This window comes from Lathyrus oleraceus, chromosome 7 (genome assembly GCF_024323335.1).
Source record: "Lathyrus oleraceus cultivar Zhongwan6 chromosome 7, CAAS_Psat_ZW6_1.0, whole genome shotgun sequence".
Taxonomy (NCBI): Eukaryota; Viridiplantae; Streptophyta; class Magnoliopsida; order Fabales; family Fabaceae; genus Lathyrus; species Lathyrus oleraceus.
In genome coordinates this window covers 441405860-441425549 of record NC_066585.1, presented here as the reverse complement: position 1 = coordinate 441425549, position 19690 = coordinate 441405860, and the positions used below count along the sequence as shown (strand labels likewise).

Sequence of the window (19690 nt, the reverse complement as noted above, 5' to 3'; positions counted from 1 at the left end):
TAAATTAGAACATGTTATTAAGTCAATTAAATTATAATAAATTATTAAAAAAATACACGTCATTAAAACAATTTTTTTTTATAAAACTATAAAAAATGAGTAAAAACTAAACCTAGAAGTTTTGTAACCAAAAAAAATTAGTTTTCCATTTTGCATGGAAGAAAAAAATATTCAAACAAGAATAATAATATTAGAAAGCATTTGTTCAATAGAAAAAACATTTGTCAAAAATATAATAGTAGTAATATACTTTTTGACCCCCAAAAAAGGATAGTAATATTAGAGAGCAAGATTCAGGTTTGTACTCTCAGCTCGAACAAAGTTTCTTTCTGTTCTCCCGCCTCTACGCACAAATGGTATGTTAGGGTTCTTCATTCTTCTTCGCTCTTTCTCTTTCTCTTCACTTTTCAACATCAATCGATTATCCTCTTTCAATTTCCTTATCTAATTTCCTCTTTTTCTTTATATTTATCTTTAAATCTTCGAATGACAGAGTGATATAAGGAAGTGGTTCATGAAATCACATGAAAAAACCAACAATGGCGCCGGTAACCCCAAACCCTCCAATCCACCGAAACCTTCTCCGGTTAAACCCGACCCGGAGAAAACGGTTAGTCCTGTTACGCTTTTCACCTTTTTTTTCTTTCGATATACTTGTTTTTAGTAATTCATATTGATGAGTTTTTTTAAACCCTAAATGTAATGCAACATGTATATGAAGTTAAAACACTGATTTCGTTTCGGAATTGGTAGATTCTATAGTAAGATGCATGAATGGAAAACTTGTGAAATTTGAAGAATGCTAGATCATTTTTTGTTGACATGTTTTTCATTGCTCATTTTCTACTGTACATGTTTGTTTGCATGTGCAAGTAATGGTTTGATGTATTTTTTTTCTTATTATAGCATATCGATAGTGGTTCTCGTTGAATGAAACCCATGCGGGATGGGTTTCATTAGGAGATTCATAATTCAAGGAACTAATTATTCAGACATAGAGTTTTGGACTTGTTTGTATATTAACATATGAAAACTTGTGATTATAAAGAGGGAAATATGTCCTTTTGTAGGTACATGAAGGTCAAACAAGTTCGGGCAGAAGGAAAACTAGCAAATTTTTTGACACGTCTAAACCAAAGCCAAAAGATGAGATTGAAGAAACACAGGCGCTCCCGGCTAAAAGAAAGACTATGAATGACATTAATGAAGATGACTCTGTTCTGGCCCCTGATAAAAAGAAGTTAGTTGGTTCAACACCTACTAAGAAATTGAAGAGTGGTTCAGGTAGGGGGATCCCGCAGAAACCTGTAGATTTGGATGGAAGTGGCGAAGACGATGAGAAAGATGTTGTGTCTCCTATCAAATCTGGTGGTAGGGGTCGTGGTGGAAGAGGAGCATCAACACAAACAACTGGTGGGAGAGGCCGAGGGGGTGGCAGGGGAACCACCAAGAAATCTGCAGATTTGGAAGAAAGTGATGAAGATGATGAGAAAAATGCTGCTAAATCTGGTGGAAGGGGTCGTGGTGGAAGAGGAGCCTCAACACCAGCATCTGGTGGGAGGGGCCGAGGAGGTGGCAGGGGTGGATTCATGAATTTTGGTGAAAGAAAAGATCCACCACACAAGGGAGAAAAGGTTAATACTTCTTAGTTATCTGTGGATCTATCAATTGGAACTATTTTCTGTCAATGCACTGAAATTTCTTTCATTTGTCAGGAAGTCCCTGAAGGTGCTCCTAACTGTTTAGCTGGTTTAACTTTTGTAATAAGTGGAACACTAGACAGGTATTCACATAAATCTAGACTTGCACAGAGCAGTACATAATTTACATATTATTGCTGCCTCATCTCTTACTCCCGCCTTTTCTAGTTATTATTTTGTTGATGTTTATGTTCTCTTTCCATGTACAGTATTTATGTCATCACTTATTTCATGCCATTTTCACTCTCTTCAGTCTTTACATGTATTTTCTTTTGTATATTTATAGTTTGGAACGAGAAGAAGCAGAAGATTTGATTAAACGCCACGGTGGCCGTGTCACCGGATCAGTCAGCAAGAAAACAGTTATATAATGCTTTTTATTTATTCAATTGCAATTAAATTTACTTAATCACTATGCAATAACCATCTTTTGTTTGCAGAATTATTTGTTATGTGACGAAGATATTGGGGGAAGGAAGTCTGAAAAAGCTAAAGAGCTAGGGTTGGTATTCTTATATTTATACTCTTAAATATTTCAAGGTAGGTTAAAAATGTTTTCATATTTTGCTGACACATATGTTTCTCTTCATAAGAACTTCATTCCTCACAGAGGATGGATTGTTCGATATGATCCGGGCATCTAAACCTGCAAAAGCTCCTAAGCAAGATGAAAGCAAGAAGTCTCTGAATAAGGCTGTTGCAGTGCCATCCCCATCAAAAGTTCCTCTGAGAGCAGAAACAAAGGCTGTTGCAGTGCCATCCCCTTCAAAAATTCATCTGAAAGCAGAAACAAAGGGTAAACCCTATAGAGTATTTTGTAGTTTTACATTACTTGTTTTGTCCTTTGATTACCCTTGTTAGTATTGTTGAGTTAGCAGCAGCTCCTTGAGTAAAGTTGTTGCTACCAAAGGTGTTCATTTATTTATATTCTGAGTTGCATTTCTTTATCACAAATGCAGCCTCTCTGTCTTCATGCTCACCTTCCAACCAAGCCAAGTCTAAGAAAGCTGCTACTGTTCAGTCTAATGTGATGTGGACAGAGAAACATCGACCGACAAATCCAAAGGATATCATAGGAAATCAATCACTTGTATAATAACTTGTCCTCATTACCATATTTTGGTGGTTTATTTTTTCATATGTATACTTGGATATGGATCATCATTTACCCTTATCTTAAATGTAATGGTTTACAGGTTTTACAGCTTCGAAATTGGTTAAAAGGTTGGCATGAGCAATTTTCCAACACAGGTGGTAATAAAAAACAAGGAAAAAAGCAGAATGACTCTACTTCCAAAAAGGCTGTCTTATTAAGTGGAACCCCCGGTATAGGCAAAACAACATCAGCAAAGCTGGTGTGTCAGGAGCTGGGTTTCCTGGCCATAGAGGTGGTGACATTTCTTATTAAATGCATGCATGGCAAAGGTTTTTTGCCACCGTATTTTCCTCTCACGTCCATGTTTGTATTGAAGGTAAATGCTAGTGATAGCCGTGGAAAAGCTGATAGCAAAATTGAAAAAGGAATTAGCGGAAGCAATTCAAATTCTATCAAGGAACTTGTGACGAATGAGGCCCTTGGCACTAATATGAATAGGTTGGTCATTCATTATCATAATAAGTAGTTAGTGAGTCCATAACATACACATTGTTATGTTTCTTTAAGTGTAAATTCCAGGCCAAAGCAGTCCAAAACTGTGCTCATTATGGATGAGGTTGATGGGATGTCAGCTGGTGATAGGGGTGGTGTTGCTGATCTTATTGCTAGCATCAAGATATCAAAAATTCCCATTATCTGCATTTGCAATGACCGTTATAGCCAGAAATTAAAAAGCCTAGTGAACTACTGTTTGCTTCTTAGTTACCGGAAGCCTACAAAGCAACAGGTCTTTCTTGCATTTCTTTCTTGCTAAATGTCATTGTTTCTCTTTTATTTTATGTAAATTTAAAACCATCATTCATTTATATTAGATCCTTTTGTTTCTCTCTTTCCATCCGAATCACATGGATTCATTAAACATGTAAAAACAACAGGGATCCCTTGCTTGTACAGACATTAGGGGTGCTCCCCTGCCAAATTTTATGGTTATTTTATGTTATACATAATAAAGTGGAAATTGCCAGTTACTTGAACAAATGAGTGTTGTTTATTGCCAGAAATCATAATACAGTTTCTCATCAAAGCTAGTATTTGATTTCTAACATGTCCTTTTGATAATTATCCTCTCTTTCATGACCACTTTATGTTACTTGACTATGGAACAAGAACATTTTTACTTGTGGTTTATTTCTATTAATTGAATTTGCTCAGTTCTTGAATGTCATACACTTGGACATTTAATTACTTCCATGTATCTCTCTGTCTTATGATATTGGTGTTCCACTTTGGTAAAGTTTAATGCATTACTTTCTTGAATCTCTAATATTTTGGTGTTGTGTATGATCTTGACCTTGAATTAGTTTGCCATGATCCGGATTTTTTTTATCTATGATGACTTAGTTTGGCTGTCTGTTACCCTTGAGTGATTCTAGATAAAATTAGTAAATCTTATATAGAGAAAGTAACCTATTCGCGTATCCCACTGTTTTCACTCTGCTCCCTAATGAAAGATGAGGTGTATTTCTGAGTAACTTGTTTTTGTTACATCCTCATGGAAGTAACTTTTGTTGCTACTCAATAACGTATGGCCTATCATATATGAGGGTCTAGTTGTCTAATTTTTTTTTATCAAACCTACTTACTCTAGAATGTAAATTATCTACAGCTTTGGTTTCTGAAGTCTGAATTATGCTTAACATGTTAAAACAAACATGCTGAGGTGTGGTAGCTTATAACTTAAATTTTTATTTATGCCAGATGGCAAAGAAGTTTATGGAGGTTGCAAAGGCTGAAAGGCTTCAAGTTAATGAGGTGATTTTTGCCAACATAGTTCTATCTTATATCTTGGAGAGTTTTACTCTACTTGATTTTGTGGGCTATGGGGGTACACATTTAATCACTGATATCCGTCCGTCTCTCACAATATTTTGTAAGTTCATAAATAAAGTACTTTTTTGAATCATTCACCGTGTTTGTTTTAGATTGCTCTTGAGGAATTAGCAGAAAGAGTTAATGGAGATATGCGAATGGCACTAAACCAGTTACAATATATGGGCCTCTCCATGTCAGTTATCAACTATGATGATATCAGGCAGCGCTTACTTACCAATGCAAAAGATGAAGACATTTCACCATTCACAGCTGTTGATAAGTATGACATATATCATCTAAGTGCCGCACTTAAAGTCTTAAACCATGTTTAACCGGCCAGAAGGTTGTGACTGAACTGAATTAAAATTTATGATTCTTTTCTTGTCTTGTAGGCTTTTTGGTTTCAATGCTGGAAAGATGAAAATGGACGAGAGGATAAATCTTAGCATGAGTGACCCTGATCTTGTTCCTCTACTTATCCAGGTTCTTTAATCATTTCCAATTTTTACGCCTCGTTTTATTTGGGGGTCATCTTTTCCCCCCTATTATGGATTGAAATTTATACTTAGTAGCAGTCCAGTGTTCTATACCATCTCTTGCAGTAATCTCAATTCATCTTTGATAGTCTAAATGTTTTGGCTTCTATCTTATAATCAATTTAGCCATACATGTCTGCATTAGCCACATATCTTGTTAATAAAAATCACACAATGGTTGATAGAACTTAAATTTGGTTAAATATTAACCTGAAAGTAATACTATTTTACATGCCAAATATTATATATTAGGATTGGTTGCCATATTATAAACTGGTCCTTGCATAATCTTTCTTATTCATGAATTTCTTCAAGGTTAAAGTTATAACTTTTATGGGCCTGTGTGTTTGCTAATGCAATCACATCTCAGGGTTGGAAGTGGTGAGAAATTTTCATTTACGCGGAATAATTTGCTAGTTAAAAATATGTTTTGCTGATTTCATATTCCTTAGCAATTTACTTTTTTTTTGCTGGATAGCCCTGTTTGCCTTAATGTTACGAACTTGGTGAATATTTCAAATACTCATATGTTTTTCTTTTTGACACTATATGGCAGGAAAACTATATCAATTATAGACCAAGCTCGGCTGGTAAGGATGACAATGGCATAAAACGCATGGCACTGATTGCCCGTGCTGCCGAGTCTATTGCTGATGGTGATATAGTGAACGTACAGATTCGCAGATATCGACAGTGGCAGCTCTCTCAAACTAGTTCTCTGGCATCATGTATACTTCCGTATGTAGCTTTGTCACTGCTCTGTAAAATAACAATTTCTTTATTAAAATTTTCTCCATCCGGTTCATCTTTTCTCTTTATCATTGTTTCAGTGCTTCATTGTTACATGGGTCAAGGGAAATACTTGAACAGGGAGAACGAAATTTTAACCGATTTGGTGGTTGGCTGGGGAAGAATTCGACAAGGGGTAAAAACATGAGACTTATGGATGACATACATGTTCACATTCTAGCATCTCGCGAATCTAGTTCGGGAAGGTAAATATAAATGCAATATTTTACCTCACCTTTTCTCATGCTTCTGGTTTTGAGAGTTTGATTTCACTTGGTCACTTGCTGAGTCCTGTCAATATTTGCAAATAAGTTCTAAGCCTTCTTGATAATTTTGTTATGGTTTTGGATGGAAACTAAGTGCAGTTGGAACCCTATGAATTTGGTCAACTGTCAATATGTCATTGATTTTGAGTTGTGTTGAATGTACAAGTCAATGGTAGCAACCTCAGTAGCACCGGCACATCTGAAAAAAGGCGTGTTAGTGTCTGTCGGTGTCGGACATTGACATTGACACTTGTGAGTATGTTAAATTTATTCATTTTTCAAATTATTACCGGTGTCAACATGTTAGTGTCGGTTTCATGTTCGGTGTCAGTGTCGGTGTCCGTGCTTCAAGCAACTACTACCTGGGTGGTTGTGGTATATACATGCTTGTATATTAGGGTTTTGGAAGCTATATGTCAGGTAGACTTTTAGGAACAAATATTTTTTGTTACAACACCGACCAATAGAATCATTATGATTTCTCTATATTGCAATGCAGGGACACTATCCGCTTGGAATACCTTACTCTTCTTCTTAAAAAGTTGACAGAACCTCTCCGAGTCCTTCCTAAGGTTGGAAGTACATTATGACATTATTTTCAAACACATGAAATTTTAAGCTGAAATGTGAAATTTTAGTTGATTAATGCATGACTTTTTGGAAATTATCAGGCTGAAGCTGTTGAGCAAGTTGTGGAGTTTATGAATACATACTCAATCAGTCAGGAAGATTTTGATACTATAGTAGAGCTATCAAAATTCAAGGTCCCGAAACTATATTTAATCTGCCTCTTTACCACAAACTGATATCAACCTCAGGTTAATTTTTTGATATTCTACTCTTCAGGGTCATCCTAATCCACTAGATGGCATACTGCCTGCCGTCAAGTCAGCTTTGACAAAAGCATACAAAGAGCAAAGCAAAACTCGGATGGTTCGAGCTGCGGATTTAATTACTCTTCCTGGAATTAAAAAGGCTCCTAAAAAGCGAATTGCTGCTATATTAGAACCGGTTGATGAAGGAGTGGAACAAGGTGATGATAACAATGCCTTGGATGAGAGTGAAGAAGAGAACAACTCTGACGCAGATGAGTCAGGTAAGTTGTGTTTTTTTAGGCTGCATATATATAACAACAGATCGACAATCATCGGCCTCCATAATAATTTTATTTTACTCTTTTCATTAATTGATTGCTTATACATTATTTTATGATGCACACTGTATTTGAAGGTGCTGTAACTGGCGAGAAGCTGAAGTCAGAACTTCAAAGTTTGAGTTCAAAGGGTAGGATATCTATGGTTTTCTTTAGTGATTTATTTTTAATAGAAGAATGCAACTGGTAATTGATCTATTTGTGTATCTAGGCATGCAAGTACAATTAGAATTAAAGGGAACGGGAAGTTCTTCCAAGAAGGCATCTGGTGGTAGAGGTAAAGGTGCTTCAGCATCTGGGCAGAAAGTTGCTCAAACGGCAAAGGCTCCTGCAAAAAGAAAAAGGTGAAGAAATATTAAACGTGCCTTTTTGTGGGGACATTACTATGGAAGAGTTGTATATGAACCCCTTCTATTTGTGTAATATGTTAGGTCTATCTAAATTTTCGAGTGGTTGTTTTCTAGGGAGGATTCCGTGAACCAATGTGTTATTTTGGTAATTTTTTAGCCGATTTTCTTAAATGCAGATGGTGCCTTGTGATATAAAATTAAAACAAGCTAAAAGAAAAGTGTTTATGGTATAATTATAAGATTGACGATGTCGTATAGAATGTAGTATTAGGGATAAAAGATAAAATGTGATAATGCTTGACGATGTCGAATAGAATGTAGTATTAGGGATAAAAGATAAAATGTGATAATGCTGTACTGGATGAATATAAATTAGACAAGTTATAAATACTAAATTATTTTAGAGTTGAGGTAACACCTTTAATCGTAAATATATAATTTAATAGGAAATATATAATGGCTTATATTATAAACTTTTCCCATAGTCAAAGATGAAACGTGATGTTGATAAAAATACTTTTATATCAATTCAAGTCATATTTTTGAAGAATAAGTTGAAAATAATTTATGAATAAGTTTAGGTCTTGTTCATAATGTAACAAAATCAGCTACGTAAGGTCTTATTCATAAGGAGTCCTCCATTGAATAATTTATGAATAAGTTTAGGCCTTATTCATAAGGAGTCCTCCATTGAATATACTATTTACTTGCTCCCATTTGAAATGGTTTTTGAGAAAAAAAATATACATTCTAAAATATTTTTACACTAATAATGAAATTTGATCGGATATCTTTGTAATATTTCCTTACTTTGACAATGCATATTTTTTTTAAACTCAAATTTTAGATCCCACTATTTTTTACTCCAAAGATTTATATGATTTTCTTGATACTATCCTCCATACCATATCAATTTATATTCTCGTCACCATTACCCCTTCGTGATAGTCGTTCTTAACCTGAGTATTGAGTTAAAAAAAAACAAAACCGTAATTCTTGATTTTTTCTTCTTAGACTTGTAATAAAGATTTCCGATTTACGAATATGTTGCAACTTTGAGTTTTGGTCACATGTAAGGTTGTCACACTTGTTTTCTAAATTACTTCGTTTTGCGTTTTCAAACTTAAACTTGCCGATTTCACCTCTATATTACGAAAATTAATATATTAACATACATATCATACATACTTCTATGATATTTTAAACATATTAGTTATCTAAAATTTTAAACTTAATTTTAAAACAAAATATACCAAACTACTATAGTAAAGTTTTTATTGGCTTTGAATTCGAATTATCACAAATTTTCTTTTAACAAATATAACAAATATTTAATTAAGTAGTAGTATTGAATACACCCTCCTATTAATATTATAAATAATTTTTTTTGTTGGTATATTTGATAATTAATATATTTAGTATATATATGATTTAACAGTCAAATATAAAAAAAAAAGTCAAATTTACTTATGATATATATGTTTATTAAATTTCAATGTTATATATTTATTACCATATTAGTTTACTTTTTTCTTCTTCATATTTTATGATTCTTGATATATTTTGAGAAGACATATTAAAGTAAAAATTCATTTAATTATCTAGTTTATTTAAATAATATTTAAAAATATTTTAACATTTGATTTTTTAAAATAAAATAAAAACTTATTTAAATACATTTTTTAAAATAATATTAACATATTTGGATGTGTTCGAATATTACTAATATAATTAAATATTTAAATATATTTAAAAATTATTTAAAACAAATAATATTTAATTGAACGTTTTCAATATTTAAAATAGTCTGTAATTTTATTTTGTATGAATTTTTATTTGTATATTTCATTTTAAAATGTCTCAAGAACCATCGCTATATGACAAAAATAATATTTAATTTTTTAGTTTTTTAATAACAATCTAAATGTTTAAATGTATTTGAATATTATTTTAAAAATTTAAATTTTTTAATGTGTTTGAATATTATTTTAAAAAATTAAATATTTAAATGTGTTTGAATATTATTTTACTTTGTATAATTTTTAAACGTGTTCAAAAATAAAACATTATTACAAAATTTAATATCGTATCATTCAACAAACCTAAAACCGCCAACAAACGTAGTGATTTCTTTAATCAACTATGATCATTCAACAAGAAACAACCAAATAAAGTATTTATGAAAGAAAATACATCAAGATCTCTAACGAAGAATGGGAGACCGAAGAAAGAAAGACTAGTTATAAGGTTTCGAGATAGTTAATATACGTGATGGTGATGACTGAACCAGTTCGGTGAGCCTCGCCTGAGAAGGTGACTGGAGTTTCAGCGTCGGTGGTGTGCTGGACAGGTTCTGAGCCACATGATCAGTTCAAATCGTTTTAATCTTGAGCATTGCTTTTGAATACCATTGGTGTGGCGCGATGACTTGTGTGTTTGGTGGAACGCGCGCTTTAGACCACTTGATCTGCCACCTCAATTAATGAGGGAGATCAAGTGGTCCACATTTTTTTTTGATTATTTGAATTTCAATTAATTTGTTTTATTTTCATTAATTCATATTAATTTTAATATTGATCCAAAAAATATGAGAGTTTCACCAATTTTTTTTAAAAATAAAACCCTCTTTCATATTTCGAATTAAAATTATTTTTTGGATCATTATTAATATTTTTCATGATTTAATTGATTTTGTGAATATTTTTAATTGTTTAAAAATACTTTTAAGTTTCCAAAAATTCTGAAATTTTTTCTCCAAGGTCCTTTGACCTATGATAAATCTCATGGCCATTTATTTGGTGTTTTGATGAGGTTTTAGGAATTTGACAAACCATATTTAATTTAATGCATTATTTTTAGTATTTTAAATTGAATAAATGCCAAATAATTGTGTTGAGCCATTTTAATGGTCTTTGTGAGTTTGACTTGTGTTGTTGGGCATTGGTTAAGGTTGATTTGACTTTGCTAGGTTAAGATCATTGAATTTAGGGGATTGATGGAATGTACATTCCATCTCCCAAAATGAATGAATGATCTTAATTTGGTAAAAGTCCTCATTTGTCCAATTTGAGTTTTGATCCATTCCCCTCCCTCTTCATCTAATTCCCCTTCTTTATGCATCCATTTCATTTGACCTATGATATCTCAATATCCTAAGGCTAGTTGATTGCAAAATCAACATAAGTATGGATGAGATTAGGCCATCACTTTTGCATATTCTTTTTGTGTGTAGTATGTTTCATGAGCATAGTTCATTATACTATGTCTCTAACATGCATTAACACCAAAATTCTATTGTCCGGTCTCAAATAGTTGTGACTTCTACATAAGTCCAATTAGGATTGCTTAACATAGCACTAAATTTTTGACACAAAAAGCATAGCATTCTAGTTAGTGAGATTGTAAGTTTCTCCCCGTTCATGGTATTGTATGGAAACTTGGCCTTTTTTCCTTCCTTTGGAAGATGTCTTGGTTCAAGGATCCATGCTTGTGATAAGTGGGTTGAGTGTTCTCCAAAGAATGACTTAAAAATAAAAAGGAAAAGCAATACTAACTTCTAACTCATTAACAACTAACATTTAATTTCAAGTCATTTACCTTAATGCAATTTAATTTTAAGTCTTATTCATTTGTCATTTATTCATACCATTCTAATTGTTTATGTTAATGTCATTTTCACTTTGTCCACTTGGACCATATTGTGTGATATATCTTGTTTGTGAATATTTTGCTTGCTTGTGTGGTCTTGGACCATTAATGTACATAATAAGAATAAAAAACCCTAAAAAAACATTTTGTGTGGACTGTTGGTTTGATCTGAGACTTTTGGACTTAAAATTTAGGCAACACTCCCTATGCAAAAAGGACTTGGCCAATGCAAAAAGGACTTGAGCAAGTTGGTCAAAGTCAACATCTTGTGTGTGTCTTGAATCATAAGTTAGAAAACTTAAAACTAGGCTTTTTGAAGCTTAATTTGAATCAAGCATATGGACAATTCAAATCAAACATTAATTTGAAATTTGGGTTTTCCACTGAATAGTTGATTCAAATCAAAGATATGTGACTCAAATCACATAACTCCTTGACTCGAATCATATTTCTTCTTGACTCGAATCATGAACATACGCTTTTTGAAAAACTAACAATGATTTGAAACATTCTTTTATTTGAAAAACTAACAATGATTTGAAACATTCTTTTATTTCATTCCAATCATGGGTACATAATCATGATTCAAGTCAAATTGATATTTTCCACATTTTATTACCTTGATTCAAGTCATTATTTTTGTTAATTCAAATGATAACTGCATAATTTGACTCGAACCATTTGTTCTCTTTTTCACCTTTTTGTGCATAATCTCTAGCACCTATATAAATCATGTTTGTCAATTTTATAAAAAAAAGAGGAGATGATTATTGGATGATGAAAATAATAATTCTCTTGAGATACACCAAGAAAGCCATATTTTCACAACTCTTGAAGAGAAACCAATGTGTGTTATCTCAATCAAAAACACTTATCTCCTTGTTTTCAACCTTGTGAAAAACTTTGAAATTTTGTTCCTCAGGAGACAAATATCAAACGCGATGTCCTAGACAACTAATTCGACTTCTTATACCAAAATCCAGATAATTAACACAATTTAACTTGTACAAGATGATGAAGTCGAAAAGAATTAAAGAATACAATAATTGGTAACGTGGTTCGATGCAACAACACATATGTCTGGAAGGTTAGCTTCCAACCCAAGAAAGGAAGTTCACAATTAGTAGTTTAGTACATTTAGTCTTACAAGCAACAACAAACTCTATGTTGTTCAATGTCTCTTCCTAACACTACCTAATGACTTTCTATTTAGGTCTCCCCCTAAATATAAGAATCCCTCTCACTTTCTCTCAATCTCTAAACCCTAGCGATGAACTTCAATTCACAATGTTGAATGTTGATTTACAATTCAATTAGACAAATTTACAAGTATGCCAAGTTACTGAAACATAATGTGGTGTACATACAACTATGGTAATAGAAAACTGAAGGGTTGGAACACTTTGTTTACAATTACAAACAAATAAAATTATAAATTGCGTTAGCTGAGAATCGAAGCTTGTACTGAGTTATTTTTTACCTCGGTGTTTTGAAAATCCTAGGGAATATATGGTTTTTTATTTTTTTAAATAATAAACAATAGTGCACCTTGACTTTATACCTCAATTTTCTATTGTTCGAGTTGAAAGCTTTGTCATGAAAAGCGTTATTTATTGTAGTGTTCGTCTTGAATCTTTGCATATTCTGTTGGATAAGATTGGTTCCATAAATATCTCCAACAGAAAGATATGATTTGGTTTAATTCAAATTCAAATTCAAATCACTTTTAAATCTTATTTGATATTCGCAGTTGTCCAACAAATCAGATAATCATATTGCTATATAAAAGCAATAAAATCTAACTGAATCTTCAATAGAAAATTCATTCTGAAACACATCAATCTGGCCTGTTGAGCAAGGCCCAAATGTTGTACCCATATATTGTGACATCATGTATAACTTGTGCCCCCTTTTCACCAAAAAAACATCTTGAAGTAGTTTCGAAAGTTGAACACTTCTCCATGTCGTTGTTTTGCAAGATTCAACCAATCGAAAGGAACAACAAACTTCCTAAAACGTTGTTCTTATGAGATCTAGTTGTGTTATGTGATATTCTTTCTAATAACCAATCATCTTCAACTTTTATCTCTTAAACCCCATTATTGTGGTACTCAACTCTAAAGATTGAATGTGAGTGGTAGATGCAAGGTGTATTACGAGAGCTAATGTTTTTTGTCCAGTTGTTTTGTGTGTATCAAAACTAAGATCCATGTTGTGTGATATGGTACCTGAAGACTACCTTTCAGAGAATATGAGTTGGGTGAAGGTGATCCGTAGTCGCATAGGGGTAAAAAACGAGTTTAAAAGTGTAGTAAAATGGAAGCGACACTCGAATGTCGTATCACAAGGACTCTTGAATGGTGTAACCAAATGGATGAAAAGAAGGAGTTTTTTAAGGTTCAGAACTTAAATCAAATATAATTATAGGTAAAAGAAAAATTGATAAATAAGCTAATCCATTGTATTAATTTCTGACTTATCATCGATTCTTATAATTTCAATTCCCTAGGAGATTCGATCCCATTCGATTACAATACCTACTGGCAAGCGTAATTGGTATTATATGATGTATGTTCCTAATTCCCTAGTTATGCAAACAAATTTAAGCAGACACGAATTAAGCAAACACGACTTAATCAAACACGATAACGAAAAAGCTGCACTAACGTGATTATAATTAAGGATCATACAAACAATCAAATTTAATAAACTCTATCCTATAAGAAACAATCGAATTAAGCAAACGAAAGTAATGAATTAAGCAAACGAGTTTATAGGAAGGATTGAAAAGAAATCAAAATTAAACTCAAATTAATAAAAACCTCAAAGTGGAATTCGAATACATCAGATCAACTCTTTCGGAATTAGCTCTCCATAGTATTCGTATGCCCTATTCTCTATTTCATGAATGCTTAATCATCCATCTTAAAACTACTAAGTTGTTTAAATAGAGCAAGGGAATTCAGGCCTAATAGCAACCGACTCAAAAAAAATACAAAACCGGCCCAAAAACTAAGTATTTTCTTAAGTATGGAACTAAAAAGAATTATCCGACCCTTCTTCACTCTGAATCAGCTTCTGACTTCAACATGAAACTTTTGGCTTAACTCCTCAGCTTTCTAACGCCTATTAGAACGCGTCAATCTAATTCTCGTAGCTCAAGTTATGATCTGCACAGTGACAAGGTATCAAATAACTGTTTAAGTTGAAAATAAAGTACGAAAATAAAATAAATCCATAAATAAATTTAAATATAAAAACACACTAAAAGAGTAAAAATAATAGAATAAATTATAGAGCTGCCTAAGTATAATAGTAGAAGAAGGTGCATCAAAATGCACTTATCAAATTCCTCCACACTTGAACTTTTACACTCCGAGCAAAATCACAATTTCAAAATAAAAGGAAAAAACAGAGCATGCACTTCCAAAAGTTTTCAAGATACAAAGTACAAGCAGAATTCTAAGTCTAAGCTTCAAGAATATGGTGTTAGTGAGCAACTTTTAGTGACATTCAAAGCAGATAGGAAAATAGATTACCAAAGACTACATCAAAAGCAGTAAGATCCTCACAGGATAAAATTCACTCAACTCTCAAGTGTTTAATTTAATTGTTTACACTCAAAGCACAACATGAAAGTTAGTACTACCATAAGCTTGAAAAGACTCTAACATCCACAATTAAATTACATGCACACAAATATCAAAAGAACTTTTATTAGGTTGTAACTTGACCAAGGTATGTGTTAGATAAATCCTAAGGGGTACTAGGCTAAGATTCAAAGGGAGAAAAGAGACATGAAAGAACTTACGAGAGTTGAACTACATTCATCCACTTTCCAACAACAACTTTTCCGCTATTTTTCTTCTCTTTTCTCTTTTTTTTTCTTTTTCAGAAGTAATGACATCCTTCTTTGGTTTTTCCATTTTTTTCTATCTTTTTATATATATATATATATATATATATATATATATATATATATATATATATATATATATATATATATATATATATATATATATATATATATATATATATATATATATATATATATATATATTTTCTTTCTTTCTTTTTTTACCAACTTTTGAATGAAATATCACAACTGTAGTTAGTCAACCCTACACAACTCCAAGCAAGACTCTTTCAACCCTATGAATGAGTGATAACATTGTTTTTCATTTCCAGGCTTGTAATGAGTTTAAACAAAGAATGGGATAATAAGCTCAAAGATTTTCAAACAAGGGATGATATTATTCAAGGTTGGCTTTTTGGATAAGTGGCTAAAAGTAAAACAAAATAAGCTGCCTTTATCATATCAGTGTGCACAAGTAATCAACAATTTCAAAAAGATTAAATTCAAGTTCTAGAGACTAACAGACATGAGTGAAATCACACAAGAAAGAAAGAGATGGATTTTTGAATGTTATCCATTAAAAGGCTCAAAATCTCACAAGGTTAATTGATCAGCCACAAATAATGTACAATTTAGAGTTTAGTCCTACATATCATACTAAGAATGTACAAAAATAATCAATCACATTACACCACAATTCTTTAATCAAGAGAAAAAAGAAAATACTCAAAATTGTAGCTCAAAAACCATAGAAAAACATACATTTTTTTAATTTCATGTAAGAAAACAAACAAAAACAAAGAAACTGAATGAAATAAAACAAAGTAAATGATTCTCTCCCCCACACTTAAAACATCAATTATCCTCAATGAAAGAACATAAATATAAAATAAGAGTGAGAGAAAGGAAAGAACATACCCGAGGAGTCAAGGCAGATGAATGATTGCATAAGCAGCCTTTCCCAAAGAGAGCTCTTCTATAATCTCTTCTTCCAAAGTGGGACTCTCATGAAATAGCTTTGGGCAATGTCCATTGTTCTTGAAATTTTTAGTGGCGCCTACATCTTTTATTCCAAGTTCAATGGAGGATCTTCGATAAGTAAAAGTGTCGAATGAGCATGTAAAAGTAATCTCATTTTTCACAACATCAAGAATCAAAGGGTTAAGGGGTTGCCTCACTACTTTTGTTCCATCTTTAAGTGAGATCCTATGCATACATATGGATGTTATAATATCACGAGTGTCATCTAATGTCCATCCAATTCCCTTCTTATGTTCCTGCTCAAGTTGAAGCTTTGATGAATAATATAAATCCTTAGGAAGTGGTTTAGGCTCTAAAGAAGATGGTTGTTCAATGGAAGGTATGTTTGGGGCAGCCGAGATGTCAAGAGCTTCAACTACATAAACAACTTCATTTACATAGTCACCCTGCAAGACAACATCAATCTTAGCACAAACATCATAAATGTTAGTGTTAGTACAATCATCACATAAGTAAATATCATCAAAACCAGAAAAAGTTGGAAAATCAGCTGAAAACAAATCAGAATAAGCTTTATCAACAACTTTAGAAAGCAACTCTATTTGAAAAACAAAATGCTCTTCTTCGTTAATTTTATTATTTTTCATTACTCTTTGTTGGAAAGGGATTGGTGGTACATACTCTTTTTTAGCCTCAACAATAATAGAAGGTTCAGGTTTATTTTCAGGTGTTGCACTAACAAATTTTTTATTTTTTTTCTAGGGATGGTTCTGCAACTCTTTTGGATCTCAAGGAAATTGCATTCACATTAGGGCCTTTTGGATTAACTACTGTTTGGGCATGTAGTTGGTTCGATCCTTGAGCCTTTTGCATGACATTCATTGAAGTGGCAATTTGTCCAATTTGTGTTTGTAAAGTCTGAATACTAGAATTTGTCCGCTGTTGAAATTGGAGACTATTTACAACCATTTGCTTGACAAGTTCCTCTAGTGAAAGTTCAGAAGATGAAAAGGTGGTTACTTGTTGAGGGTTATATGGAGGTGGTGGTGGAAGGGGTAGCATCAATTGTTTCACTAAAAAGGTAAGTTCATCAATTTTGGTTTCTAGAGCTTTGTTGGAAGAAGAAACCTGAATCTCATTCACACCTTTTGCTTGGACCATAGAATTATCCCTAGTTGTGAGCTGTTGGGAGTTGAGTGACATGTTCTCAATCAAGGATTTGGAAGAAGCTGAAGTCTTATCAATAAGTGCTCCACCACTAGAAGAATCTAAAATGCTTTTTTTCCATTGGTAGAAATCCTTCATAAAAGTATTGGATAAGTAACTGCTCGGTAATCTGGTGTTGAGGACAGTTGGATACTAACTATTTGAATCTCCCCTAGTATTCTGCCAATGATTCAGTTCCCTGTCTAATACCAGATATATTCTTTCTGATTGATGCATCTCTGGAGGTAGGAAAATATCTTTCTAGGAAGACTTTCTTTAAATCATTCCATGCTGTAACAAAATTCGGCTCAAGATAATACAACCAATCTTTTGCAGCTCCTTGAAGTGAGAACGAGAATGCTCTGATCTTGATATAATCCTCTATAATTCCTTTAGGTCTCAAAGGTGTAGAACACACAACCTGGAATTATTTTAGATGCCTATGCGGATCCTCACATGCAAGACCACTAAACCTTAACAACAAGTGTATTAAACCAGATTTCGATTCAAAAGATACAACAACAACATGATATTCAATACATAAAGCATTATAATTAACATCAGAGGCAACAAGTTGTCTCAGAGTTCTTTGATCATCCATATTAAACTCAATATAAAAAAATCAACAAACAATGAGAAAACACATAACTAATTCAACAATGTAGCAACAAATTGGAAAATACCGACAATGTCTCTATTAAGCAAAAACAATTGAAATACAGAAAAATGATTAAAATAAAAGGAAAAAAATTACAAAAACACGAAAGTTAATCTAATAAAGTTAATTAAGAATTTTGAGATTTTTTTTGAAACTATCAAAATAGAAAACAAATCATAAAAAATAGAAAAATAAGGAATTCAGATTTTTAGGGGGCGTCCACCATTTAGTCCTTAAATAAAGACTTTCGATCGTTAATTTTTTTCTACTTAATTAACAAAGAATCAGAATAATCTGAAACGATTTTCTTAAAAACAATTTTTTTATGCTAAAATGCGAAAAAGGCAGAACACAAGAAAATTAGGTCAAGAACGCTAAAACACAACACATATGACTATAATAATGGTTAAAATCTACAAGAGTCCCCGACAACGGTGCCAATTTGATTCGCTGTTGCACATGGTTCAAAAACAAGTTTAAAAGTATAGTAAAATGGAAGCGACACTCGAATGTCGTATCACAAGGACTCTTGAATGTTGTAACCAAACGAATGAAAAGAAGGGTTTTTTAAGGTTCAGAACTTAAATCGAAGAAGATTAAAGGTAAAAGCAAAATTGATAAATAAGCTAATCTAGTGTATCGATTTCCGACTTATCATCGATTCTTATAATTTCAATTCCCTAGCGGATTCGATCCCATTGGATTACAATATCCATTGACAAGTGCAATTGGTATTATATGATATATGTTCCTAATTTCCGAATTATGCAAACGGATTTAAGCAAACGCGAATTAAGAAAACGCGACTTAATCAAACACGATAACGAAAAAGCTACGCTAATGTGATTATAGTTAAGGATCAAAGATACAGTCAAAATTTAATCAACTTTATCCTATAAGAAACAATCAAATTAAGAAAATGAAAGTAATCGAATTAAGAAAACGAGTTTATAAGAAGAATTGAAAAGAAATCGAAATTAAACTGAAATTAATAAAAACCTCAAAGTGAAATTTGAATATAACAGATCAACTCTTTGTGAATTAGCTCTCCATGGTATTCGTATGCCTTATTCTCTATTTCATGAATGATGAGTCCTCCATCCTAAAACTACTAAGTTGTTTAAATAGAGCAAGAGAATTTGGGCCTAATAGCAACCGGCCCAAAAAAAATATAAAATCGGCCCCAAAACTAAGTATTTTCTTAAGTTTGGAATTAAAAAGAATTACTCAACTATTCTTCACTCCGAATCAACTTCTAACTTCAACATGAAACTTTTAGCTTAACCTCTCAATTTTCTAACTCCTATTAGAACCTGTGAATTAGATTCTCGTAGCTCAAGTTATGATCTGCACAGTGACAAGGTATCAAATAACTATTTAAGCTAAAAATAAAGTACGAAAATAAAATAAAGCCATATATAAACTTAAATATAAAAACGCACTGAAAGAGGAAAAATAATAGAGTAAACTATAGAGTTGCCTAAGTAAGTAAAATAGTAGAAGAAGGTGCATCAAAATGCACTTATCAAAAGACTTATACAGAACGAAGTTGGGAGTTTGAAGAATCTCCAGTAGAACA

The 19690-nt window shown here is 32.4% G+C and overlaps 1 protein-coding gene across 2 annotated transcripts; it reads left to right on the top strand.

Moving 5' to 3' along the window:
- The first annotated feature begins 205 nt into the window (after window positions 1-205).
- Window positions 206-7995, top strand: LOC127100822 (replication factor C subunit 1). Of its 2 annotated transcripts, XM_051038105.1 has the most exons (21): window positions 206-356; window positions 494-610; window positions 1071-1634; window positions 1716-1783; window positions 1987-2062; window positions 2141-2202; window positions 2294-2496; window positions 2660-2790; window positions 2897-3088; window positions 3173-3294; window positions 3376-3583; window positions 4555-4608; window positions 4779-4948; window positions 5061-5151; window positions 5761-5942; window positions 6035-6199; window positions 6759-6831; window positions 6931-7023; window positions 7106-7355; window positions 7490-7543; window positions 7624-7995. In XM_051038105.1, the coding sequence occupies exons 1-21, from the start codon at window positions 354-356 to the stop codon at window positions 7758-7760; spliced, it is 3015 nt and encodes a 1004-aa protein (XP_050894062.1). In that variant the 5' UTR covers window positions 206-353; the 3' UTR covers window positions 7761-7995. The 2 variants fall into 2 exon arrangements, 1 of the variants encoding a protein (XP_050894062.1); XR_007794481.1 differs by lacking the exons at window positions 6931-7023; window positions 7106-7355; window positions 7490-7543; window positions 7624-7995 and adding an exon at window positions 6359-6679 and having other exon boundaries at window positions 6759-6802.
- The last annotated feature ends 11695 nt before the right edge of the window (window positions 7996-19690 follow it).

Coding starts and splice junctions, on each gene's coding strand:
- LOC127100822 (XM_051038105.1), top strand. Junction 1,784..1,986: donor ATAAGTGGAACACTAGACAG/GTATTCACATAA, acceptor GTATATTTATAG/TTTGGAACGAGAAGAAGCAG. Junction 2,203..2,293: donor GAAAAAGCTAAAGAGCTAGG/GTTGGTATTCTT, acceptor TCTCTTCATAAG/AACTTCATTCCTCACAGAGG.